Genomic DNA, 26,596 nt, shown 5'->3' with positions numbered 1-26,596 from the left:
GGAACCCAGATGTTAGGGGGAGGGTAATGTCACGTGAACTTACGTAATAGAAATATAGGTGGTGACAAATGTCTTAAACCACCTCCCTTGACCAATCAGAAGATGGGACTTTGTCATTTTGCAACATTTATGGGTGGTCTTGAGGACTTAAAACTGTATATATAGCCTAGCTTAGCTTAGAGAAATTGTCCGACTTGTCCGAGTAGCAGACCTGTCACTGACCCTACGAACTCTATAGGTGCCTGATACAGAGTGCTGCGGAGCATTCTGCCTGAAACTTTCCACAAACTCCAAGGGGTGGAAATTAGTCCTAAGTGCTAAGCGAAGCACTTTGCTGGGAGATTCGAAAACCCAATCGGGGTTATTGGCGGATTCCGTGCAGAAGAGGGGGTAACGCTGGCGCTACATCCGAAGCTGTGAGGGGTTGGTCGTGCCTTGGTGAACCCAGTCCTGACCCAGACCTGAGGGGTATCCTGTCCTGACTGTCCATGAGCTGTACCTGCTCACCTTCTGGTATTCCCTGAATCCTTGAGGGTCCTTGTCCCGTTCTTTCCCAACTGACCCGTGGCCAGGGTTAGTCCTCATTCTCACCTAGGTAACTATTGACATAGGTGTCTGTCTATACTATACCCTCAACTTTTCCTCCTCTGATTAAAGCAATCTTGCCTGTGATATTCTCCATATCTCCTTTGAATGTAATTTTATGCAATCGATTATTAGTAAATGTTCCACTTCTTTCCCCTCCCTTTAGGACATTGTTGATCCCGACTGTTTATTCAGCTTGTTCCACTTATTCCCTTTCCCTTAGTATGATTGCCGTGAAGTTAGAAAGATAGCATAAGGTTTAGGAAATAGTATAACATTATTAGGTCACACATTAGGTTTTTCCTCACGTCCTTGCCCTAGATTAAACTGTATTAGATAAATATTCATTATGATTCATGCCCTATAGTGTTCCCTTTTACTCTATGATACTCACTTTAATTCATAGTTACATTCTGGTTCTGATTTTAATCATCGATGTATTGCTTTGCATTTGCCTCCTTGCCTCTGTGGTCATTATACATTAAAGTAATATTAAAGGTATTAAATGTGTAAATCAGAATTTTCTCCCTTTTATGAAAACACTTATCACCTGTCCACTGCTAGCTCCTGATCTGTCAGGAGTAATGTGCCTGTGGTAAGTCAGGTACATGAATAGTGAGTGGTGTAAGAGTCACCCACCCGATTACTGATAGTAGCGTGATAGAGGTTTTCACCCGGTTCATTTGCAAAACACCGTCATCATATGCACGCCAGGGCCCAGTGCGTGGAAAATTGGTAATCTAAGTGACCCGGGTGACCCGCGCGCTCTATCAGTAATTTCTGGTAAGCAGAGGAATGGTTAGGACTAGTAAGATAGGTAGATAAGATAGTTAGAAAAGAAACCGTGAAAAATAAATGTGCTGCTAAAATTTTAAATATTGATTATGTTACTTAATATTTTATTGCGCAACTGTTTTTGAAATATTTTAATTGTTTTAAGATAAGTTATATATATGTATTGCTGCTAAATATTATATGTTTTATTAACCAATTGTGTGTGATTGTTGAGTGTTGTCTGAAATCCCCGGGGAATTGTATAACGGATGGTGAGTAGAATCCATCGCGTTCTGAGGTCATTTGTAGGGAGGAAAGGTTAGTGCATGGTTCAAGTGGAACTGGAAGCGCTAATTAGGTCTTTTTCGGAAAACTGTATGAATGACAGTAACGGGACTGCTGATAGAAACCTTGGTCTGATATCACCTAGTAAGGGTCACACTAAGGGAGTAATAGAGTCATCGGAGCTTGTATGATAGCAAAGGGAAACGCTGACGAACCCCAGGCTTAGTATATATCCCGGAAAGAAGTGGATGAGACTGGGTAATAGCAGGTTTTCTAATGCTTGCGTGAGGGTAGGCAAGAGAAGTCTATCCGAAGTGTATGAAAAGTAGACAGAAGTGGTTTACTTGCAGTAAAAGAAGAACTTTCTATCTCTTTAGAACACTCCTGCACAATGGCGAATGTTATACGTTGTTGACTAAAATTAACCATAGCACCTTAGAGAAAATACAAAGTTTCCGTTACCTTGTAAAGGAGGGAGACAGTCGAAGGGCTGCTCTGACGTCACTCCGTGCCGCGCTGGTATTGGTTAAACCAGCGGGTGTGTAGTGAAGCCGAAATTGTAAGGGAGGGGTGAGTGCCTGAGCGTGAGAACGCGTCTCGCGAAAAGGCCGCACACCCATTGGTCAAGAACCTTTGCAACTTCTGCACTGATTGGTTGTTGAGAAATTGGAGTCGCGCTAGCATTGGAAGCACAAACGAAGTAAACATTTTCCGCACCGAGCTTATAGATTGTTACGAGCGGTGTATGTGGTACCCTGATTTTCTGCCTGATCCACGAAATCTAGGGTGTCATAAAGAGTTGATGAGCAAAGGCAGACCTCACAACATGTACGGAGGAAAGAGAAAAATGTCATTTGCCAGCAAAATAAAGAATTTCTTCAAAACTGACAAACCCGTACGAACTAGGGAGGGCGTGATCATTCCTCCGCCAAATACTCCAGCCTCTTACATGATGTTAGAAAAAGGGTATCATACCTGTGTATGGTTAGAGAACTGGGTAAAGTACACTGCGGAGGATGGAGTTTTAGCCTTTCCCATAGATGGTACTTTTAACGGGAGAATCCTATTTAACCTAAGGACCCGAATGAATGAATTACATCCCAGACCTAGATTAACCCAGTATGAAGCTTTAGAGGAATGGGAAATTGAGGCTCTAGAGCGAGACAGACCCCGGATGGACAAAGGAGTGACCCGATGGTATCCAAAAATGGTAAAAGAAACCAAGGAGCAGAAATTGAAACAGTGGAGACAAAATATGATGGTAGAAGGGTTATTCCCCATGTTCGGAGCTAATGAAATGGCGGGAGGGAAGAAATGTACTGAGAAAACCCGGCACATGATGCCCCTGGGTGAATCGGAAGATGAGTTTTTAGAGGACTTATTTATGAAAGGTCCCCCGCCTTATAATGAAGACACCAGATCTCAAAGCTTAAATACTCCATTGAGACCTTCAGGAAGAAGAAATACTAGTGAAGCCGATTCCACAGGGATAGAACAGAAAAGAGCGGGAGGAGAGGGATTTGGTAGACCAGACCCCGTGGTCCCGAATTATAACCCCTTTGGTGAGGAAAGATCAGTTTTATCCACTCCATCTGCTCTGAATATATATCCTTCTCTAGTACCCCAAATGATACAGGATCCCCCCATGAATCGAGTATTACACGAGCAGGAAAGGGATGCCCTGAGAGGACAGCGGAATGATCTCATACATGCCATAGCTCAGATAAATCCAAATCCTGAAGCCCTGACGATTCCAGTAACCATTGGTCCAGTTTTTCCTCTATATGGGGACAGAATGAATACTCCTAAAACTCCAGTCATAACCCCGATGATGCCCCCGCCCAGAAGGGAACCACTCATTATTGATGACCAAGCAAGTGAATGTGAGTCCATGGCTTCCTTGATGGATCTGCCTAACAGGGAGCAGGGACCTAGTATGTCCCGAATGAGAACTCAGCCTGGGAACAAAGATGTACTAATAGAGTCTTCATCAGGAACTCAAAGTGCGACAGTGGTAACTCCCGAGGAAATAGAAAGATGGACCCGAGAATTAGAAAAGGGAACCCCTCATCCGAAACCACTAGATATTTATAAGCTAAGAATAGAGCTAGAGGAACTGAGCGCAGGGAATGTGGGTTTAGAACGATTGAATGTCCGGGAGGAAGATGAGTTGTTGTTCATGTGCAAACACCTTACTCGGAACGCAAAAATATACTATGACAAATTAATGGACACGGCAGTATGTATGGGAATAGATATCAGCAGATCCAAAGTACTACAGAAATCCTACAGAGTAGAATTTTCAGACAAAGATCTAGAAAACCTGAATACTGCAGGGAAGAAGACGCAGATTAAAGAACTGATAAACTTAGCACAGAAATGGGGAGATCTAGACAAGTGGAAAGCCAGGTGGGCAAAGAAAAAGGAGGATAGCAAGGAGAGACCCCGGACTGCTGAGTACGTCTTACAAGAAGCTGACAAACCAGAAAAGTTATGTCCCATGAGAGAAGTCCCAGGGGGAAAATATGTCCATGTCCCTTGGTCCAGACAAGATATAGTATCTTTTACCAATGACTTTCCAAAATTACGGGAGAAACCAGTCGATTGGTACCGACAGGTCGAACGCTTCATAAAAGTTCAGAAATGTCTTCTGAAAGACCTGGATGGGTTTTTCGACATTGTGGTCCCCGTAGACTTGTGGACCGACTGCAAAATTGAAATTGATTGGCCTAGCGAAGAATATGCGAGAGACGAGATAACAGGAGCTCCCGCACCTGAAGTAATGAGGAAGTATGAGCAAGTCATACAGTACCTCAAGAAGAAGGTGCCCGCAAAAAAAACTGATTGGACCCGCATAGATAGAACTACCCAAGAGCGTGATGAATCAGTCCACTCCTATTATGAAAGGTTACTGCAGGTCTTCAAAACTTACAGTGGGATCGATAATGTGGACCTGAAGGATATGACACATTTCTGTTATCGATTCGTGTTAGGATTGAGACCTGAAATATCCCAGTGAATTAGGGATAACAAAATCAGTTGGCAAGGGAAACCCATTGATGATGTTCTCAAATATGCTAAATACTGCGAAGATGAGATCGAGAACAAAAAGAAAGCCCTAAAGGAGAAAGTTATGTGGGCTCAGGTGAAATTAGCTGAACAACAAGAAAAACAGTTAAGTAAAATGACTAACAGTAATAATGCTCCAAATCCGAATGCTGGGGGTGGAGGCAGGCCCCGGGTAAAAATGAGTAGGGAAGAGGCTATGGAAAAATTCCCCTGTCACGGATGTGGTCACATGGGACATTGGAGAGATAAATGTCCGCACTTGCAGGCTGGTAATGCCCCCGTAAATGGTTTAAATCCACAGGTGCAGAAAGAGGGGATCCGAAAGACCCAACAGCAGGTAAATCAACCCCCGGTGCCACGCGCACCTAGACAGAATTATAGGAATCAGGGTCAACAGAATGAAAGGGTCGAAGTGTGGGAAGGAGAGAATGAAAGAAATGCACCCATTCCACAGTACCTGTTAAATGATACTTTTCTCTGTGATGATCAATACTGACGGGGCCTGAGAGGGGAGGACAAGGAGTGCGTGCTTGGTGCCTCCTTACCGGTAGACCAGACTGGACCATACATTGAAGGAAAGGTTGAAGGGACAGATGTCACCTTTCTGTTGGACACTGGTGCTACCCGTTCCACTGTGAGAACAGCGGACGTTCCTAACCTACCCCTCTCGGGAGAAGCTATCCAAGTAGTGGGAGTTTCTAATCAAATAATCAGTACTCCGGTAACAGAACCTATGGAAATTTCCATAGGAAATTTCAAGGAAATGCACAGATTTGTGGTCTGTGATTCCAGTCCTGTAAACCTATTAGGACGAGATTTGCTATGCAAAATGCGTTGCACCATCTTTTGCTCACCAAATGGTGTTGAAATTCAGACCCCAGATGAAGATGGCCTATATAAATTGATGTTACTAAGGCCCGACACCGACATTAAGCCCATGTCCATTGAAAGCCTACCTGAAGAACTGCAATCAAGCGTAATACCTGAAGTTTGGGATTTTACTGGAAAAGATGTAGGCTTAATGGCAAATGTAGACCCAGTTAAAATAACTATAAAAGCAAATGCCGTATACCCTAATACCAAACAGTATAAAATGAGTGCAGAAGTGAAAGAAGGAGTCGCTAAAGAGGTAAACAGATTGCTCAAAGCAAACATCATTCAGGAAGTGATGAGTAGTCCCTGTAATTCACCCATACTTGGAATTAAGAAGCCTAGCGGAAAGTATAGGGTAGTGCAGGACCTGCGCAAGGTAAACCAAATTGTAGTACCTTGCTGTCCCATAGTGCCTAACCCCGCAGTAATACTGTATCCAATTCCTTGGGATGCGGAATGGTTCACCGTCATAGACTTGTGCCATGCGTTCTTTTCCATCCCATTGCATACAGAAAGCAAATTCCTTTTCAGTTTTGAATTCAACAGCCAGGTCTATGTCTGGAATCGTGTCCCCCAGGGGTACACCGAAAGTCCATCGATTTTCAACCAGATTCTAAAGAAATGTCTTGAATCCTTAGTACTGCCTAAAGAGTCTGTCCTGGTACAGTACATAGATGACCTGCTGGTAGCATCTAGAAGTCAAGACGACTGTGTCACTGATACCATTGCCTTGCTGAATCACCTAGGAAAAGGAGGACATAAGGTCTCACCAGACAAATTACAGTTCTGCAAGAACTCAGTAAAATATCTGGGGCACCAGATAGAGAAAGGGATCAGGAAAGTCACTACAGAAAGAATTAAAATAATTCGAGAAATGTCACTACCCGTAACCCAGAAAGAAGTAAGAATGTTCCTAGGGGTTGTTGGGTACTGCAGACAATGGATTGTGGGTTTCGCGGCTATAGCTAAACCCTTGATTAACATGACAAAGAAAGGAGCGGAAGACCCAGTTTGTTGGAATGATGAATGCATGACTGCTTGGGTAACATTGCGAAATTGTCTGTGCACAGCTCCAGCCTTAGGAATGCCTGACTATTCTAAGAACTTTAAACTGTTCTGTGACACGAGAGACAATTGTGCGCTCTCGGTCCTAACCCAGGAACATGGTCTGATTAGACGTCCTGTGGCCTACTTTTCGGCCGCCCTAGATCCAGTGGCTGCTGGATTACCTGGGTGCCTGAAAGCAGTAGCTGCTACCTGTACAAGCCTAGAGCAGAGTGAGAACATTGTGATGGGACATCCTGTCACTGTATTTGTTCCCCATTCAGTTGTGATCTTGCTCACCCGAACCAAGACACAGTATCTCACCCCTAGTCGGCTGACTAAGTATGAGAGGATTCTCATTGGTGCAGAAAATGTAATAATTTCCCGATGTAACACTCTGAACCCTGCCACTTTATTGCCCCTCCCCATTGATGTAGAGGCAGGAGGTGAAATTGACCATAGCTGCATAGACTTGACTGAATTTAGCACAAAACCCCGTCCTGATATCAGAGAAGTGGCCTTGGTTGATGAGGACCTCAAAATGTTTGTGGATGGTTCATGCTTGAGACATGAGAATGGAGGTTTGAGTGCTGCCTATGCTGTAGTCACTTTGGAAAAGACCCTGGAAGCTTCCTATCTTTGCGAAGTTAAATCTGCTCAAGTAGCGGAGCTCATTGCTCTAACAAGAGCCTGTAAAATTGGGAAAAACAAAAGAGTAACTGTTTATACTGACAGTCAGTACTGTTACGGGGTTGTTCATGACTTCGGCCAGCTCTGGTTGCAAAGAGAATTCATGACTTCCTCAGGTTCTCCTATCCGAAATGGAAAACCAGTACAAAACTTACTAGAAGCCATCCAATTGCCCAAAGAATTGGCTGTGGTCAAGTGTGCGGCTCACCGATCTGGAAATGACGAGGTGACAGCCGGAAACAGATATGCTGACCAAATTGCCCAGTACTGCGCCCGACACAAAATGTCCCTCCTAATTAAATTATGGGGAGGTGAAAGCAGCTGCCAACTGATGTTGTTTGAAAGATTGGGAACATGGGATGAATTGAGAGAACTACAACAGACAACAGACAAGAAAGAAAGGGACATGTGGAGGCAGGATGAATGTCAACCAAGGGAAGGAGATGGTGTTGTGGTCCACGTAACTGGTATGCCTGTACTACCTGAACGACTGGTTACCGCAATGGCACGGATAATACATGAACCAACACATATTGGGAGGGATGCCATGTGCCGTATGTTTGAAAAGGTGTTCTACAGTCCAAAATTCAGGAGCACAGCAGACAAACTTTGTCAGAGCTGTTTAGTGTGTCAACAGTTCAATGCAGGAAAGAAGACAGTAGTGGAACAAAGTACCATTGGGAGAGCAGAAGGTCCCTTCATAAGGATGCAGGCAGACTTCATAAAACTGCCCCTGTGCAAAGGATATCAATATGTCCTGGTCATAGTTTGCTTGTTTTCCCGGTGGGTGGAGGCTTATCCTACAAAGAAGAATGATGCCCTGACGGTAGCTAAATTGTTACTTAGGGAACTGATCCCCCGCTTTGGAATTCCTGAGACAATTGAAACAGACCAAGGTGGACATTTTTCAAACGAAGTCCTAAAAGAACTCTGCAAAGCATTCAAAATGGAGCAAAGGCTGCACTGTGCCTATCATCCAGAGGCTTCTGGAATAGTCGAGCAGATAAACGGCACTCTCAAGTCCAGGTTGGCAAAACTGTGTGACTCCACAAAAATGAACTGGATAGAAGCTTTGCCCATGGTGCTGATGAGCTTGAGAAGTATTCCAAACAGAAAGACAGGCTTGAGCCCCCATGAAGTGCTGATGGGAAGAATGATGCGACAAGCATGGGTACCTGGACACAAACTGCTAAGTATTTCTGATGATATGGTGCTAGAGTACTGCAGGCAGTTGGGTGACCAAGTGCGTTCTATCTCTCACCAGATTGGAGAGACTGCTGTCGAATGGCCTACAACCCCAGCACACAAGCTGAAACCAGGTGATTGGGTGGTGTTGAAGAAACATACCCGGAAGAGTTGCCTTAAACCGAAGTGGGGCAAGCCTCGACAAGTGATCCTTGTCACCACAACTGCTGTGAAGTGTGCTGGTGTACCAAAGTGGATCCATGCAAGTCACACGAAGAAGGTGACTGGAGAAAACGCGACTGAAGCCGAAGGTAGTCCAGCTGAGGAGACTCCAGAAGAGGGTCCGGATCCAGCTGACATCGAACTACCAGGCACAAGTCAAGAAGTTGAATGGTTTCCTGCTGATGACCAGGTTCTTGATCCAATAAGAACCAGAAAATGCTCTTACCTAGGTAGTGAGTGGGACAGTGCAGGTGAGTCAGAACAAGAAGAAGAAGGTCAGATCATCAAAGCCATCATAAAATCTGACCAGGGAATAGGCCAAGTAGGGACAGATCAAGTCATCAACACTCCTTTCGAGACAGAGGAGACCGGAAAGGGACAGATAGTAGTCAAAGCAGAAGTTCATGCGGAAGAAAATCAAGAGATCGAAGAGCATGAACCAGGCCAGTTAGGAATAGATGAACGTGTTCAGGAAGAAGAGTCCAGTGAATCACTCACAAACGAAGATCAAATACAGTCAAAACCTGAACTAGGTCAGCTTAAGGACCAGGCAGAAGAAATAGATGAAAGACCTGGAACTAGTCAGACAGGAAGGGAAAAAGACACTGCTGAAGCAATAGTGCGACAAAGAAGAAAAAGCAAAAGAGTTCACGAGGAAGAGCAAGTTTCCTCGACTACAAACAGGATCAAAAAGAAGGATGAACCCCGATATGTAAAAAGACTAAGAATAAGAATAAAAACAGTCGAAGAAAAACTAAAGGACCAACAACAGGCTGAAAGTGAAAGGAAAGAAGCCCGAGGAAAGTCCATCCGAAAGGGCGGCAGAGTAAAGAAACAGAACAGACTGTATCGAAGCCCTGAGTGGACCTATTTGGTGTTGGAAGAAATTGATGAGCCCGAAGCTTGTGGCAAAAGCGACGAAGGGTCCATTGCTGATCGGAGTTCTGACGAAGACCCTCCTTGAGGTGAAACGAAGTAAAACCTCAGCTGAGAAGAAACGAAGAGGGGTTGGAAAACGCCACCTGTAAGATAAAATGTCTGATTCAAATGTCACTGGAAGGTCCAGATTTAGCTGTTGCAAGACATGCTGTAAAATATGCATCTGTAGTGTAGTGGTACTAGTAATGATATGGATAGGATTAACCGTGTTTATACCTTTTATGATAAGCAAAGACCCTAACATGTATCCTACAGACTTGACGACCCAAGACGCAGAAGTTGTACATACTGAAGAAACACCACGAAGTGTAGAAAGACGTGACAATGCAATGAGTCTGAGACATACAAGACCCGACTTAGAAGCATCAGATGAGGGAGAACTACATTATCCCCAAATGAAGAACAGGACACACTTAAATGTTTTCGCAAACCTTTTAGTGCACTATGTAGAAGCTATGGAAATAGAAGATTGCTATGTCTGCATGATGCTACCTACTTCAGTAGCTGAAGGCGTGACATACCACTATTTACCCCTGACCTATGGAATTTCCTGTAGTATTTTAGCTAGTTTATTTTATAGAAGCACTTTACAGTATTATTACTCAAACACTGACGTTATCTTTTCAGAACTTCCTATTAGAGGGAATCTGAACCTTGTACATACCCTTGGTGGAGTGACTCGCTACATGGGGGAATATTTCCTGACTATAGGTGACATAGATCTGAATGAAGCTCGTAGAGACAACTTGACGTGTTCCTTACATGCTCAAGAGAAAATGTTCTTGAAAATGGCAGAGAAGAGAAGGGAAAAGTTTCAGAAAAAGGCAAATGACGAACAGAACAGAACCCCTAGATGGGCAGAAAACATGGATAACACCTCACAAAGCGAAGTTACTCCTGCTCTGTTGCTGGATTTTGAACAGAAAGGGAAACTCTGTCTTCATAGAGAAAAGACTAGTTATTATAACAATGTATTCATTGGTTCCAGCGAGTGTGAACATAATTACAAGGTAATTGGAGGTTGGGGTTTCAAAAATGGGTCAGAACCTGTGTTTCCAGGAATTTATTATATATGTGGAAACAAGGCTTATTTCAAATTGCCGGATCACTGGTATGGAAGCTGCTACTTTGGCATTGTCTTTCCGAAAATATACCATGTGAACAATGCAGCTGGAAGCAATGAGATTACTAATGGCTTAGTGCGTAGAAAACGTGAAAGTGTAGGAGAAATTATAGGTGATATTTTTAGCGCACTGATACCTGGAATGGGGGTAGCTCTGAATACTCATAGAATCTGCAAATTATCTACAGTAGTGGATCGGTTGTCAACTGACACTGCTGCTGGATTTCTGATGATCAATACCGAAATGGTTGCGATCAGATCAATGGTTTTACAGAATCGCCTTGCTCTTGATACCTTATTGGCAAAAGAGGGCGGAGTCTGCAGGATGCTGAGGGCACAACATTGTTGCACTTACATTCCTGATAAAAGTGTCGAAATTAAGAAGTATATAAGAAACATTACTAATTTGGAAAAAGAACTCAAACCATTAGAGGTTGACAGTGCCTGGAAGAGACTGACTGATGGTCTCTCCTCTGTAGGTAGTTGGTTCTCTAACTTAGGTAAAAGTCTTATATGGAAAATACTGATGCCACTAGCTGGAATAGGTGTGATTGTTCTGATCATATTCATCTGTTGCAAGTGCCAGAAATGCAGAAAATATGTAGTGAATAAAAGAGGAAAGCGAAAGGCTGAAGACTTAGAATTAGAAGAATTAAGAAACCAGATATATAAGAAAATAAAGAACAATCATACACACAGAGAGGCGGAGAGAAAGCTCAACAATAAGTTCATTGAGGTTGAGATGGATGAATTGGATGAATGAAGTTGGCATCTGTTTTCATGTGTAGTGATGATAGTAAATATCATCAAAGAGGGGATTGATGGAGCAAGGATTCGCACGTAACGCGACTTGCTCTCTTCATGAACCTCGCTTAAAACATAACTGTACTAACTCTGATTGGTTGTCATTTATTTGTATTTCCCCAACACACGGGTGTCCCTAGGAGGCTTGCCTATGTGTCTTTGATCATAATCAAGCTTGCACATTAATAAAATGGCCGCTTTGCAGAAATCCAGTCTGCGCATGCGTCGGTCATACCCATGTGATGCGACGCACTCGCAATCTGGAGGGAAAAGTTCGCTCATGCGCAGTGGTGTTAAAATGGCCGCTTGTCACTAACCATGCTTCATGCTATCTTAAGCCGCTTTTGTCTAGGCATCTTTTCTGCACTAACTCTTACTGCTATAAGTATTATAAAATAAGGGATTAAGAGTAGTTGGTCATGGTGTACAGTGTATTCATTTTATTCTGTGTTATTAATTTGTTTTCGCTTACTTTTCATGTACCGCGTAAATGAGGGCCTTGAAGCGGGGATGGGATCCATTTTGAAGCTGACGTATCCCTCATCACGTGATCAAAGATCTGGGACGTGCAGCAATGGAACCTGGCCAGTTGGCCATTGAAAAGGGGACTGTCCTTTCCAGACGCACCTTTGCCCTTGAAGATGTGCTATTTTTATTCTGAAATGCGCAACAATGTTGCAAACCTTTTCTTCACTATTGTACTTTCCCACACGTATGCCTGGGAACCCAGATGTTAGGGGGAGGGTAATGTCACGTGAACTTACGTAATAGAAATATAGGTGGTGACAAATGTCTTAAACCACCTCCCTTGACCAATCAGAAGATGGGACTTTGTCATTTTGCAACATTTATGGGTGGTCTTGAGGACTTAAAACTGTATATATAGCCTAGCTTAGCTTAGAGAAATTGTCCGACTTGTCCGAGTAGCAGACCTGTCACTGACCCTACGAACTCTATAGGTGCCTGATACAGAGTGCTGCGGAGCATTCTGCCTGAAACTTTCCACAAACTCCAAGGGGTGGAAATTAGTCCTAAGTGCTAAGCGAAGCACTTTGCTGGGAGATTCGAAAACCCAATCGGGGTTATTGGCGGATTCCGTGCAGAAGAGGGGGTAACGCTGGCGCTACATCCGAAGCTGTGAGGGGTTGGTCGTGCCTTGGTGAACCCAGTCCTGACCCAGACCTGAGGGGTATCCTGTCCTGACTGTCCATGAGCTGTACCTGCTCACCTTCTGGTATTCCCTGAATCCTTGAGGGTCCTTGTCCCGTTCTTTCCCAACTGACCCGTGGCCAGGGTTAGTCCTCATTCTCACCTAGGTAACTATTGACATAGGTGTCTGTCTATACTATACCCTCAACTTTTCCTCCTCTGATTAAAGCAATCTTGCCTGTGATATTCTCCATATCTCCTTTGAATGTAATTTTATGCAATCGATTATTAGTAAATGTTCCACTTCTTTCCCCTCCCTTTAGGACATTGTTGATCCCGACTGTTTATTCAGCTTGTTCCACTTATTCCCTTTCCCTTAGTATGATTGCCGTGAAGTTAGAAAGATAGCATAAGGTTTAGGAAATAGTATAACATTATTAGGTCACACATTAGGTTTTTCCTCACGTCCTTGCCCTAGATTAAACTGTATTAGATAAATATTCATTATGATTCATGCCCTATAGTGTTCCCTTTTACTCTATGATACTCACTTTAATTCATAGTTACATTCTGGTTCTGATTTTAATCATCGATGTATTGCTTTGCATTTGCCTCCTTGTAATGGCATTTTCGTCCTAAACTTATACTATATAAAACCCTTAAAACCAACAAGGTGTCTGTGGTCATTATACATTAAAGTAATATTAAAGGTATTAAATGTGTAAATCAGAATTTTCTCCCTTTTATGAAAACACTTATCACCTGTCCACTGCTAGCTCCTGATCTGTCAGGAGTAATGTGCCTGTGGTAAGTCAGGTACATGAATAGTGAGTGGTGTAAGAGTCACCCACCCGATTACTGATAGTAGCGTGATAGAGGTTTTCACCCGGCTCATTTGCAAAACACCGTCATCATATGCACGCCAGGGCCCAGTGCGTGGAAAATTGGTAATCTAAGTGACCCGGGTGACCCGCGCGCTCTATCAGTGTTTCCCGGCGCTCCGAAATAAAGAGTTGAAGTAAACTTACACCGTGTGGTCCCTATAATTTTCACACCTCTACACACGTCACTTTTCTCTTGTAACACCCTGTTTGCTACCTCGTAGATTTGTTTGCTTTACATACTTGCACATTTGTTCTTGTGTTTGTGTCTGCCATTTATTGCAGTACTATACCTCAACTTGTACTTTGTACGCTTTTGTAACCTACACACATCACTTTTTCCTCCTAAAATGTACCTTTTCCTACTTCTTGTATTTTGTTTGCTTACAATTGTCACTTTTGCCTCATATAACTTAACTTTTGCTTTTGTAATTTGTTCACTTGAAATCTTCTCCTCGTGTATCAGTACTGTTCCTATTGTGAAGCCCTCTGACACCTTCGGGTAAAGTCCGCGCTATATAAAAACGCATAAAATAAATAAATACATAATAAATAAAACACGTCGTCGTCGTTCCATGGGCAGGTTTTGTTTGATGACATATTTCAGATGGAGTTGGGCTTATTTTTTACGCAGGTGCTAAATAGCCGACAGTCTTCCGACCTCTTCAAGATGGCGGAACGTATGGTCTGTGACGTCAGAGCGACGCGATAGTGCCCCCCTGGAGACGAGGTGCTTGAGAGCGCGGTTGCTAGAGCGGTTTTAAACTGTAGTGAGAGGCGGGGAGGGGGCAGAGCGCCGCTCGGGGTGGGGGCACTAAAGGGGGGAGCGGGCAGGAACGGGGAACACTGGACTAAAGGGCCGAGATAAAGCCACAGGATAATGTAGAGATAGTGAAACGAGAGTGGGAGGGGGTGTGCGTAGAAGACTTTGGTGATAGGATAGGGGGTCGGTGAGTGTTGGGCCGAAGAAGCTGTAGGTAGAAAGGAACGAAAAAAAGAAAAGTAGAAGGGGGAGCTGCTAGGGGTCTAGACCGAGGGCGTTGGAGGAAAGCAGGGTGCAGGAACTTGATGGGGAGGAGATGCAAAGGGGTGGGGGAAGCTGTAAAGGGGTGGGGGAAGACATAGTGTTGAGAGGTGTGTGGGTGAAGTAAATAGTAAATGTAAAAAGTTATTTGATTTTTAGGACTGCCATAAAAGGGAATCGGGGAGAACGAGAGATGTATGTGGCGGTGGAATCGGTTGGAGGTGGGGAATGACAATAAGAGGAAAATTATAAAGGGGAGTAATATGAAAGGTTAACATGCGGGAGGCAGAGGAAGTAGCGAAGACGTGGATGTGTTGGTATTGAATATTTCAGAGATAGTTACCCATTGAGAAGGTGAGTGATGGAGGGAAGTCGAGCGAGAAAGTTAGTGTAGTGGGGCTGAAATTCAAAAAGGAGGAGGCCATGAACTATAAACTATCAAGTGGGAATGGGTGCCAGGCGAGGAGGGGTAAGTGGTTACTGGGGTAGACTTTCTGCCATATGGATGGCTTCTGCACCTGCGTGTGTGTGCCTACTGCAGTGATGTGCATTGTCCCCTGTTGGTGCAGGGCGTCCTCCTCTTATTACCCCCAGGCGAATCCGTTGCATCCAGCTCCATTGGCCTCTTCTCTGTGAGAGCTTGACCCTGCAGTTGGACTTGGACCTTAGGTGCAGCGTAGGTATAAAATTGTTACATTCCTACGTGGCTGATGATGAAGCCTGATGGGGTTTGATCTGGTGTCATAAGTTACAACACAGAGGGAAACCATGGTTAATGTTAACTATAACTCAAGTGCACATTTAAACTACTGTATTTTGATACCAACGATGGGTGTAACTGTGACTCATTTCTGAAATATGGTTCATCGATAGTGTTTGAATTTTTAACCTAGTGGTCTGCAGTAAGTGCAATCACATTGGTGGCTACCAAATTGCCTTAAGCGTGTATAGTGAAGAAACCGTCCTAGGCCTGCCCCAGAGGTTTTGATTAAACCACACCTCCTTAATATTTCATACTAATGTTATTAAAGGCATTATCCTTAGCATATTAGTGATTTTTATCACGACACGGCTGACGCAAACACCTAGAGACGTAAATAAGTTAAAAGCCGTTCTTCTAACACGGCTCTGAAGCTGTTGCGTGTCTGGTGTAATAGCTCATGTCCTAGAACTGCCAACAAGAAGAGCAGACTGTGGTAAAGATCATATCTTGTACGCTTGGATTCACCTTTATCTTGTATTGAGTCAACTTTTTATATTTAGGCGTCTTAGTGATGACTGTTAAACCTTGTGATCTGTGTGTGTTAGAAGATGCATTGGTTAGCCAGGGTTCCGGTTCCTTCATAGCCATTTTCTAATTAATTATTTCATAAACCCAAAGTCTGGGTCAGCTAGCGCCTATACATGTATTGTTTGTCTAATCCTTGGTAGAAAATCCTTGCCTTATTCATTATTTGTGGGACCCAAGAGCTACTAGTTGTCCAGCAATTGGATAAGCATATCTATCATGTGTTAATAACAGGTGTTTTGAGGTGTGGTGATGGCCAGCTGTTGACATATTTGGCGTGTTTTGGATACATTTGAGGAATTCTGTTTAATGTGGTCTGCTGTACGTTAGTGTGTGTCTGGAGTTGTTGGGAAAGTAGTGCTGCGAGTTGCTCTTTTAGTGTTGGTGTGTCAGGCCCATAGTTGGCTAACTTCTAGTATCCACTGCATTTGTCCTCTTGCCTCCTTCATGCAAAGGTAGATGGCCCATGGATTTCCCTGCACCCTTGACTCTCGTGCACGTGCTCTGGCCTGTACTGATGTCCCTCCGTGTACCATGATGCGTCTTTTGAATTTGTGTTTATCTCCTCCGTGACCCCTGACCACTAGTTTATCATCCCCGAATAGACGCTCGCCTCCTTGTGGCTATAGTTATATTTTGCAAATATATATCTGGGCTGACAGGTCGTCATAAGCTTTATGATCCTCTTGTGTGAGAGCTTAAAGGTGGCCTTCCAAGGGGCTACTTGAGTTGGGGCAAGTGATTATCACATAGGCAGCAGCCTTGGACTGAGAAACACACACTGCTGGAAGGATTTTAGAGGTTGAGCCTGAAGCGTAGAATAATCAAAGAAAAAGGTGAGCTTCGAAAATAGCGGAGCCAAGGTTTTCTGTTTTTTTTTACTGAATAAAAAAACAAATAACGTTAAAATTGCTTTATTTTTCAGTTTGCAGTTTAGAAAAAACCCCGATTTATTTAATAGTGGGAACTACAACCTTGACTGAAACCCTGAATGTTGGTTGCAACAGTGACCCCTGAGCAGGTTTGAGCTGCAAGTGTTTTGAGTAGTATCTGTAAGGAAGACATTAGAGCCGGCAGGACATGACCCAGCTGAGAGGGAAATGTACCGAAAGCAGCGGCAAATGCAGAGGAGGGAAAAGACCAGAGAAGGGAGGGAAGTGGAAGGGGCGGAGGGCAGCATCTCTAACAACTGAAGAAAGGGCTGGGCAGAGAGGCTGAAACGGGTAGAGCGCAGAGACGGTGGGGAGGCCCTGTGAGATTGTGGACCAGCCTGGGGCAGCCAGGAACCATCGTAGGAGTGCCTTCTTTATTAAGTCAGAAACGAAGGATTACTGTTCTAAGCAGTCCTAGAGGTACGTGATTGTAATGAAGTGTATTTCCTGCAAGGTCAGGGTCTGCTGGTGTCATGGTAACACTGGAGTGACAGCCACGAGGGAGTAGAAGTATCGAATCTGTACGACACTAGGCGCAGAGATGTTCCTAGTGAGACTTGTAAATGTTTTTTTTTTTTTTTTTTTTTTTTTTACCTCTTAGGGAATTCCGAGGCTCGCCTTGTGCTGTCATGTTTCACTGCTTCTAAAATACCCCTGTACGCGCTTTTGTTGGACAATGAATTTCTGAAGCGCAGCGCTACTCAAGAGAGCCGCTACTAATGGGGTGCAGTTTACACCTAGGCACGGGCGTCAAGCCGCCGTTGCCATCCTCAGGCCCAGTTTTCTTCTAGTATTTGACTGTTTTCAGAACGTTTTTAATAGGCTCCATTGCTCTCCTGCTCTCTGTACCTAAGTGGCAGTTGAAGAAGAGTGGAAGGCGGGTTCCCATGATTACACACGCAGCTCAAGCACAGCACATTCCTGCCTCAAATGATACGGAAGCCATTGGACAGTGGCTCCATTCTTCACTTGTTCAGCACTTACAGCGAGAGGCTCCTCTGTTTAGTTTGTGTCTGGGTGCAGGACGCACCCCGCATGTGTTGAGGTTGTCACCCTGGTCTGGCACAGCTTGCTGGTATCGGTCAGGGAGGGGAAACTCGTTCGTTGCATGCCTGTAGTCATGAAGATTCACACCTTGTTGACCTTATTTGTGAGAGAAAAACATGCTTTATTTGATTGAAAATCCTAAAGGTACTGTGCAAACGACCGTCAAGCTGCTTAACATTTTTATCATTAATTCTGGGATAAATATACATCTAATTAAAATGTTTTCTAAAATTAATGGTGAAACTGTTTTCCTATGATTACATTTTAACGTAGGATTTCCAACCCTGCAATTAAATAATATGAGACTTCTAATGTATTTGTTAGTACATTCGCAGGCTGTCCGACCTCGTGTCTCCTATAAACATCAGCAAATGATTCCAGGACATGGGTAAAGTGCAAGATGCTGCTACGCTAAACTGCCATTTTTTTTTTACCTAGATAGCCAAAGTGCCTTAAAGGTGGTAGCATATGTCTCTATCTTCTCCGATTTACCTTTTGACTCTTTTTTTTTTTTCATGCCACTTTTCAAGACTTACTGCAAATTCTTTTAAGTCATTTATCACTCTTTTCTAGTTCCTTTGCCGCTAAGCTCAAGTACCTTGTTTCCTTGCCTGCCAATTGGACTGTTGAAGCCCCTAGTGATTTTACTATGGTGTACTGCAAGTTCCTATTTGTTCTTGCTTTAATATTGACACTAGAAGGTTTTTCTGAAGTTAGTAGCGCCGGACAGGTGCATAGAAGATTGAGTAGTGATTCATCTTCATAACCGCAAAGGCGACATTCCATATCTGAGTGTGGTGTCGGTAAGATGCACATCTTGTTTGTGTGTTGGGAGTAGGAGGCACTTCTCGTGGTTTTGCTTATGGTCTGAAAAATACATCTCTTGCTTTGTTTGCTTCCTTATCATTAAGGGACATCTCTTTGCTGTGCATGTTTGTTATCGCTGAGAGGCACCTTTCTTTAGTTACATATGTAGTCATAAGGAGACACTGCTCATTGCTCCTGGGTTACCATGTTTAGTAAAAGTGTCTGTGTCTTGGTCTTTATTTTTTTTTTTTTTGTCTGGTCAGTAAGGGGCATTTCTTTCTTTGTCGGTGTGTTATTGTTAGATAGGGACGTGTGTGTGTGTTGAGGGGCTGTCAGTAAGCAGCACCTCTTCTAGGTATCTAGCTCACCAAAGACTCTTCTGGGGTTCATGTTTGAGTATGAGTGGTTATTAACTTGTGCCCTATTACTTTTTTATGCGTTTGGTAGGACCACTGGAATTATGCTGCAGGGGAAGACCAAATTATGCAGTAGGGTTGACTAAATAATGCGGCAAGGAAAGGCAAATTATGCAGTACAATTTATGATAGTTACTATTACTTCATTATTTTCTTATTTTTAAACCTAGTAAAACCTCCGTGCAAAGGTTTCACCTCTATAGTATCCGTTTGACACCACATTCAGCAGTACAGCAACAGAAAGGTGACCAGTTAACATCTGCAAGGGCCTTCATACAGTCTTTTTCTTGCGTCCTGCTTAGTAGAATCACACTTGCGTTGCCCCTGCTTCTAACATGATGCGTAGTAATTTAAAGGTACAAATTAAATTTATGTTGAACACCTGTCATTCTTTTCACAGAGATCACTGGAAGGAAGTTTGAAGTCTCCCCTCATGGCCTGGAGAGCCTCTTGCCCTATTCTGAGCTCCTCGCTGCACAGTGACGATCTCATGAGCGACATTGAACCTCTGCCAGCATCTGGTCCAAACTCTGCCCCAACTACCCCATCCCAGGCCTGTCCCTCTATCCAAGAGGATTTAGTAAGCTCACAGCAACCCCGGCTCCACTCCCAGCCGTCCTCCCCGTATGCCCACCGGGGTGGTTCTTCTGAGGTTACTGCCCAGCTTTATGCCTCGCTGCGCCGGAGCAAGGAGGTAGAGGCACAGGCACGTGCTCACCTGGAACCAGTGCCCTCTTCTAGGCGGTCCATTCTAAGATCAGAACGGAATCCCATATCACGGGCCCGAGTGGTCCTCAACGCAGAAGCCCTTGGACATCGCGAGGAGAGTGAGGGGAGTGAGGAATCTAATAGCCAAACTAGCAGCACACTCTCTTCACCCAGATCCCAACAAAGCACCTTCTCAGTGTTGACTACCTATCAGAAGATTGAGGACCAGCCTGTAGCTGGCCATCACCAAAAGCGTCCCAGCTCTCCGGAGGGCCGACTGTCTGAAGGTAGTGGCGACAGTGGGTGCATGGCTGGCCAGAACACACAAGACCCCTACACTGATCCAGAAAACTTGGATGAGGAGGCGTCAACCAAACTGGATATCAACACCATCAAGATGGTGAGAAAGAAATGGAAAGAGTTTTGCTTAACTCTGGGTTAAGGGCAGTGTTGGCGGTTTCAGAAGAGTCACATCTAAAAGTAATTTCTTCAGACAGGCTGTTCCTGTGAAGTGTTCTTTTATACACTTTCAGCAGGCAGAGGCTGACTGGGATGGGGGCCAAATGTTCTTATACACAGATGGTCGGGGAGTTAAGGTCTTTTTCCAAGATTTACTTGCAGAAGGAAGGAGGGGCGAGGATTGAATAAATGTAGATTATTTGGGAATGTTGTTGTAAGAGGAATTATTTACAAATGGAGAAACAGCTTGAAGTTTAGGTGAAAGCTTTCAGTATGCAAGCCTGAACAGTGGCATGACTGATTCAGCAGTGGTCTTGCATTGTTTTTATTTTGGTAGAGGCTCCTGCTCTGACTGTTTTTTCGAGTTTTATTTTTCCTTGCCTCATTCTGACCACCTTCTTTGCTTTGTTTTTCTGGCAGTCTGGATCAAGACCCATCACTGAAATGGAGAGTGTTCGCTACCACCTGCAGGGAATGCTCCGGGCTTCAAAAGATTTGCCATACAGTGAGTATTTAGCAGGGAGGAAAAAAGTAGGGGTGAGGGCGGTGGAAGAAAATGACAGGTGTCCGACTCCTTGAACAATATGTAAGGGAAATACTTGCCAGGAGATAAGCTAAGGTCAGCCCTGAGTTGTCTTATCCCAGTGCGTCCAATTGACCCGCTCAGCCATGGAATGCCTTCCCCCCATCTCTAGGCATGTCTTTTAAAAATGCATATGGTCTGTTTTGTATCTGAAGGGATTTGATGTTCGTTGCAAGCCGTGCACGGATTCCACCATTTGATTATGCTAACCATTTGGCAACTTCACAAGGGCAACCTTTTTTTGTGTGGAGATATATAATATAGATCTCCCAAAAAGTCCAACATTCCTTTAATGTGTGGTAAATAAAAAGCTAGTTATTTACGCCGTGTCGGAATTTCTATAATTACCCAAGAAAATGGTAATGCATAAAAATGAGGAGCAGAGTCCGTGGTCTTCGAGTTGAAAGGGTTTTATTCCAGAACTCGAGTTAAGGGAGAGCTCCTTCACCAAGCTGGTTCAGGAGTAGTCTACTTTACTTGAAACAGATCAGCATTTTTATACAATACGAGTACAATCGAAAAGGAGTTTCCCTCAGACTTGATTCAATCAAAGACATAGCATACTAGTTCTCGTTTGAAGAATAACCTGAATAGCATATAAACAAACATATTGCATCGTGGTGGCAAGTTAAAGTTGCTGGCATCTGAGGACAGAGAATCGAGGCATAGTTACAGGGTCATTGCTGTCGGAAAGGCAAAGAGGACGAGGCATTGTGCGTTCTTTACTTCGTACACAAAGGTGAGGATGTTTCACAATGGTATGTGTGTGCAGCGGGGAAGAAGGAGAATGGGCTGTAGTAAACTATTCTTCTTCGTGGCAGTCCCGTGTGCTTGATTATGTTTTCCCTTGGTTGTTAACCCAACCCGTGGCTGTCCTCACAAACTAGGAAATCATTGACGAGCGAGAGGTGCTCGTTCGTTGACAGTCAGGGAAGGGGGTTTTCCGAGTCAGCCATCTGACTGACTTTGTTCTTGTCAAAAGGAAAATATCGAACGGGAAGGAAACCCGTAGGTTACATGATAGCTGGACATTATTCTTGGCATGGGTCAGTTTTATGAAAAGAGAGCAGGCAAGAGGGGGTACAACGGGGTTTGTGCTTGACATAGGAGGATCGGCTTGCCTGGTCGATGTCAGGGTGGATAGGGTGCATGATGGGACACCAGAGAAAAAGGGAGCTTTTTTTAGTCCAACTCCACAAATGTCGAAAGGAAAGCACACAGATTTCCGATTCCAAAGGGGCTTTTATTACTGACCCCCTACCCCTCTAACACGTTTCGCCTCACGGCTTCGTCATATATATTTTATAATATTCCAATCTCCATTTTCACACACCCCCTGGCCGCTCGCTTCGGTGATAAGTGGTTCGGCGGATGGGGGTAAAAAATATCCAAATACAATTTGGTGTCTCGTCGCGTTCCACAAAAAAATCCACAGGTCTCCTCATGGTGTATTGGAAATTCTTTTTATTTTTATTAAACACGAATCCATGTTCCCCCAACGTGTTTCAGAGATCTGGGTCTCCTTGATTACCAGTTTAAAACCCTATTTCGAATACTCTACGAGGAGACCTGTGAATTATTTGGGGGTGCGACGAGACTCAAAATCGTGTTTGGAGATATATAGATTTGCGGTCTGGGTTATGTTGACTGTAGTACTCTTGCAGTGATCCCTAATCTGAGTTCTAGATGGACCGAAACACGTTGGGCCAATTGTGTGATGCACAAAAGAAAGCACTTTTTAAAAATTCCCCCATCAGAAGCAGGTCTGTTGATTTTTAGAAACAACAAGTGTTCTTGTGAAAAAAGCCCCAAAATAGGTTTGTGTTTAGCATATGTATATATCTAAATATGTGTTTGTGTATATATCTATCTCCTATAGCCTGTATCCAGAAAGTTTTAATTTTTGTGTGGTGTGAGGGGGTAATAATGACTTTTCTGCTGAACTTCTGGTGCACCAGAACCTGTTCTGGTCCCATAGATTCTTGGGGATGGTGAGGGTACGACTGTTCGTGTTTGCGAGGCACCAGGTCATGGTACTATTTTGGACATGTACTTCTTTCTTCAGGTGACTCTTCGTTCATGGTTGCTGGTCTGGGGGAGAAGGAAGAGGATCTTTCTTTCACAAGCGACAGCACCGCCAACCTTTTAATGTGAGTGACCTCTGTAACAAACGGTCGTGTTAAGGATTGTTAAATATGGGGAACATTTGCTTGACCTACTCGTTAGACGCCACGTTACTGTGGGAGGTTGAATATTACTTCTCACAGGGTTAGGAACCACAAACCTCTATTGCAGAAGTGTAGTATTTATGGTACAACTTGCATGGCACAGACTAATGCAGTTCCTTAAATATATTTATTCTTGTACTTCCTCCCACTATCTCAACCTATTTCCTTTCCCTTCTCCTAATGTGTCCAGAAGCAAAGAGACAAAAGTGAACCGATCTTCCCTAGCTTTGATTGTGTGTCTTCCAGGAGGGTCTTGGTTACCAAAGGTTTTACTTTGGGAGTCTTCAATCTCCTAAAAAATGCAAAGTTAGAATGCTTTTTATTTACACATCTCATGAACTGGTAGATTCCTATTCTTTTTCAATTGGATCAAATCCCCTGCTCATTCAATGTAGTGCGGAATCTCCCTGGCAATCCTGAACCCCGGTATCTATCAGCCCACCTTACAGGTGTGATTAGCCTTGTGGTACAACATGCCTACTTGAGTTTCTAATTTCCTGCCTGCCGTGTGCCAGATGGGCCTCAGGGCAGGGGGTGGCAGCTCTCTGGTCTGGGGGGGGCGGAGTCAGGGTTTCATTTCAAAGGTGGCAGAGGAATTGAAGTCTCTGGCCTTAGTATACTGATTTACTAGCCATCATCCTAGAGAAGGTGTACACACCTGAGAGCACAGACCATCCCGTCCAGGGGTCCGAAGCCCCTCTGTGGTGGCAGACTGGACGATACTGGTCATCTAGCACACTAGGAGGCTGGTAGGTTTTTCAGGGGGCACTTTAAGATGCCCCCTGGGTGAACATCTCCATGACAAGGGTACCATTTACTAGGGGCTTACAGAGGTGCTAAAGGTCTTGCCAGTTAGGGAGCAAGTGCACTGTTACCTTGTTTTATGGAAAGAGCACGAATACTGGAGACCTGTCAAAATTGCATAAAATACCAGGTAAACAGTGGAGATGGCCATGGCAAAAATGGGCACTTAACTGCCCACGCCTCCTCCTGCCCACCCCCAAACTCCCCAAGCATTTTCCACAGGAAAAAATAGACAACGATACCATAGGATTGAACAGAATTACTCAAAATGTGGCAGAGAGCCAGATCTTGGCCAAGATTTTTGGGATTTGATGTAATATCTGTCCAGTTGTGTTTTATTTTTTAGAAATTAAAGTTAAAAATGTACAGATATAAAATGCAACCAATCTGATTGCTTCAAGTTTTGCAATTATTAAATTTTTAAGTTGAAGAAAAGCAGTTTATAAAAATTGTGACTGTGTATGGGGATGGAAATCCTGTTTTCAGCAACTTTTTAAAGTGAAGGAAATGGAGGTAGGTATGTTTCTCCTGTAGACCTCGTCACTGCCCCTAAAGTCTTCTACAGGCAGATGTTTCAGTTTTTTCTGTTATCTAAGGGTAACTTTTTACTCACTAGGGACACATTGTGCATGTATAGTATTAAAAGACTAGGTTTCCTATGGGTGCATATTTACAATCTACTTTAAGATCACCAAGAGAACTACAACTTTGAAACATTTGTTCAATTATTGTAAGGGGAAACCCGTTGGCGGCTTAATTTTGTTTTATAGGAGCATATCCATATTCTACCACATGTATATTTTTTTTAACACCTAAAAATACATTATAAATTTCTAGAGTTGCACAAAGGTGTTTATTCACATGTATTTGTAAGATTGTATTTTAAAACATACTTACTACTTCAACTCTGGATTTGGGTGCCATTACAAGAAAAGAGAATGCTGTGACAGCTGTCTTGCTTGACCTAATAGCATTTAATGACAACCTGCTGTACCATATGTCCCAGGTCGGGATTAAGGACACAGCCTGGTCTTGGTTCCAGTCCTTCTTAGAGGACAGATCCTTCCGTGTGTTCGAAGGAGTCTGTGTCCACCAGCAGACCTTTGAAATGTGGAGTACCCCAGGGCTCCTCTCTAAGCCCTGCACTTTTTAACCTGTACATGAGGCCACTGGCTGATGTCGTCCGCCCATTTGGGATTAAGATCATCTCCTATGCGGACGACACGCAGCTGGTGGTCTCCCTGACGCAGGAAGCCAATCTACCTGTACGGGGCGGGCTAAGATAGTGTCTGGAGGAAGTGAAGACCTGGATGTCCCTATCGTCCTTAAAATTGAATGGGGACAAAACCGAGCTTATGGTCCTAGGCCACCCGGATCTCCGCTTCCCCGCCTCCCTGTGGCCGCCCAGTCTGGGTTCCCCCCCCAACCCCCCAAAACAGCATTAAGAGTCTCAGAATTTGGCTGGACAGATCTGTCCTTTAATGTACAAGCCACAAAACTTTCAGCTGCATGCTTTGGCATCATGAGGATGCTAAAGAAAATTATCCCTCTCCTCCCCATGGAAGCCAAACAGCTGTACAAGGTCTGATTCAGTCACGCCTTGATTTTAACAATGTACTCTACCTCGGTGCTCCTGAATCCACTCTGAGAAGGCTTCAGACAGTTCAGAACTGCGCAGCACGTATTTTACTCAACCTCCCCCGCAGACAGTCAGTAAGGACCGGACTGGTAACCCTCCACTGGCTACCGGTGCGCCAGAGTTATGTTTAAAGCCATGTGCATAGGACACCAGTCATTCTGGAACACTGGTCCCAGGATTACGCGGGACCTAATTACCCACTACACGCCCAACAGAAGCCTACGCTCTAGTCAGACCTTCCTTGCAACGGCCCGCAGAATTAAAAGATCCAGATCTGGAGGCAGGACATTCTCCTATAATGCTGCCAGGGCCTGGAACGCCCTTCCACTGCATCCAAGAGCTAACCCCAACCTCTCGGCCTTCCGCAAACAGCTGAAAACCTTCTTATCTCATCCAGGTTAACTAATCTCCATTCTCTCCCCTCCTGGGCCACTGGGCGGATCCACGGTATTCCTAGCGCTTGGACGCCTCCGGGCAGCAATTAGCGCTCTACAAATGCACATCCTATCCTAATCTAGAACAGAATGCAATGTGGAGCAGTATGGGACAGCCAAAATACATATCCACCTATTCCGTTTGAAGCTCAGTTGGATTCAGTTGAGTTGGAGGCAGGTTAATAATGGCCTAGCATTCTACATTGCTTGATGTTGATGCAAAACATATTTCGAGGCATCCACAACTTGATAAACAGAAGGCTATTCATAACAATTCATTCACTTTATTGAAGAAGTAATTAAAGTAAACCGGAGGTTAAAGAGCTGTGTATACTGATGGTCCACCAGCAAGCCTCCTGGTTTAGGACACACAAATTCAATTTATGCATCATACAGCCTGGAAAGTGATTGACGAGAGTCTAGAACTAGATTGGCCTATGACTAGTAGGATATAGTTTAGAGTGAAGGGGTGGATCTGGTTCGATAGAATAGCTACAGCATAAGAGGTTTCTGGGTGCACATGGATGTGGCTCCGTCACTTAAAAAAAAAACACTAAACAAATAGCCAAATGTGTTACATATTCTACCTGCACAGCTATTTCTG

At 44.0% G+C, this 26,596-nt stretch overlaps 1 protein-coding gene across 5 annotated transcripts in view; it reads left to right on the top strand.

Annotated features, from left to right (window-relative positions):
- The first annotated feature begins 14,285 nt into the window (after window positions 1–14,285).
- CNTROB (centrobin, centriole duplication and spindle assembly protein) overlaps window positions 14,286–26,596 on the top strand; it is a 189,485-nt gene continuing 177,174 nt past the window's right edge. For 2 of the 5 annotated variants that reach the window (XM_086946032.1, XM_086946028.1), the window contains exons 1-4: window positions 14,955–15,327; window positions 19,538–20,245; window positions 20,725–20,809; window positions 22,953–23,037. In XM_086946032.1, the coding sequence (XP_086802158.1) occupies window positions 19,571–20,245; window positions 20,725–20,809; window positions 22,953–23,037 (845 nt within the window). In that variant the 5' untranslated portion in view covers window positions 14,955–15,327; window positions 19,538–19,570. Of the gene's footprint in view, window positions 14,354–14,954; window positions 15,328–17,182; window positions 17,288–19,537; window positions 20,246–20,724; window positions 20,810–22,952; window positions 23,038–26,596 lie in introns of those variants that run through there. The other 3 variants (XM_086946030.1, XM_086946029.1, XM_086946031.1) reach the window with 3 other exon arrangements.

The sequence above is a fragment of the Lissotriton vulgaris genome, chromosome 12 (genome assembly GCF_964263255.1).
Source record: "Lissotriton vulgaris chromosome 12, aLisVul1.2, whole genome shotgun sequence".
NCBI classification, from domain to species: Eukaryota; Metazoa; Chordata; class Amphibia; order Caudata; family Salamandridae; genus Lissotriton; species Lissotriton vulgaris.
Note: the sequence above shows the minus strand (reverse complement) of the source record. Positions and strands in the feature narration are given on the sequence as shown.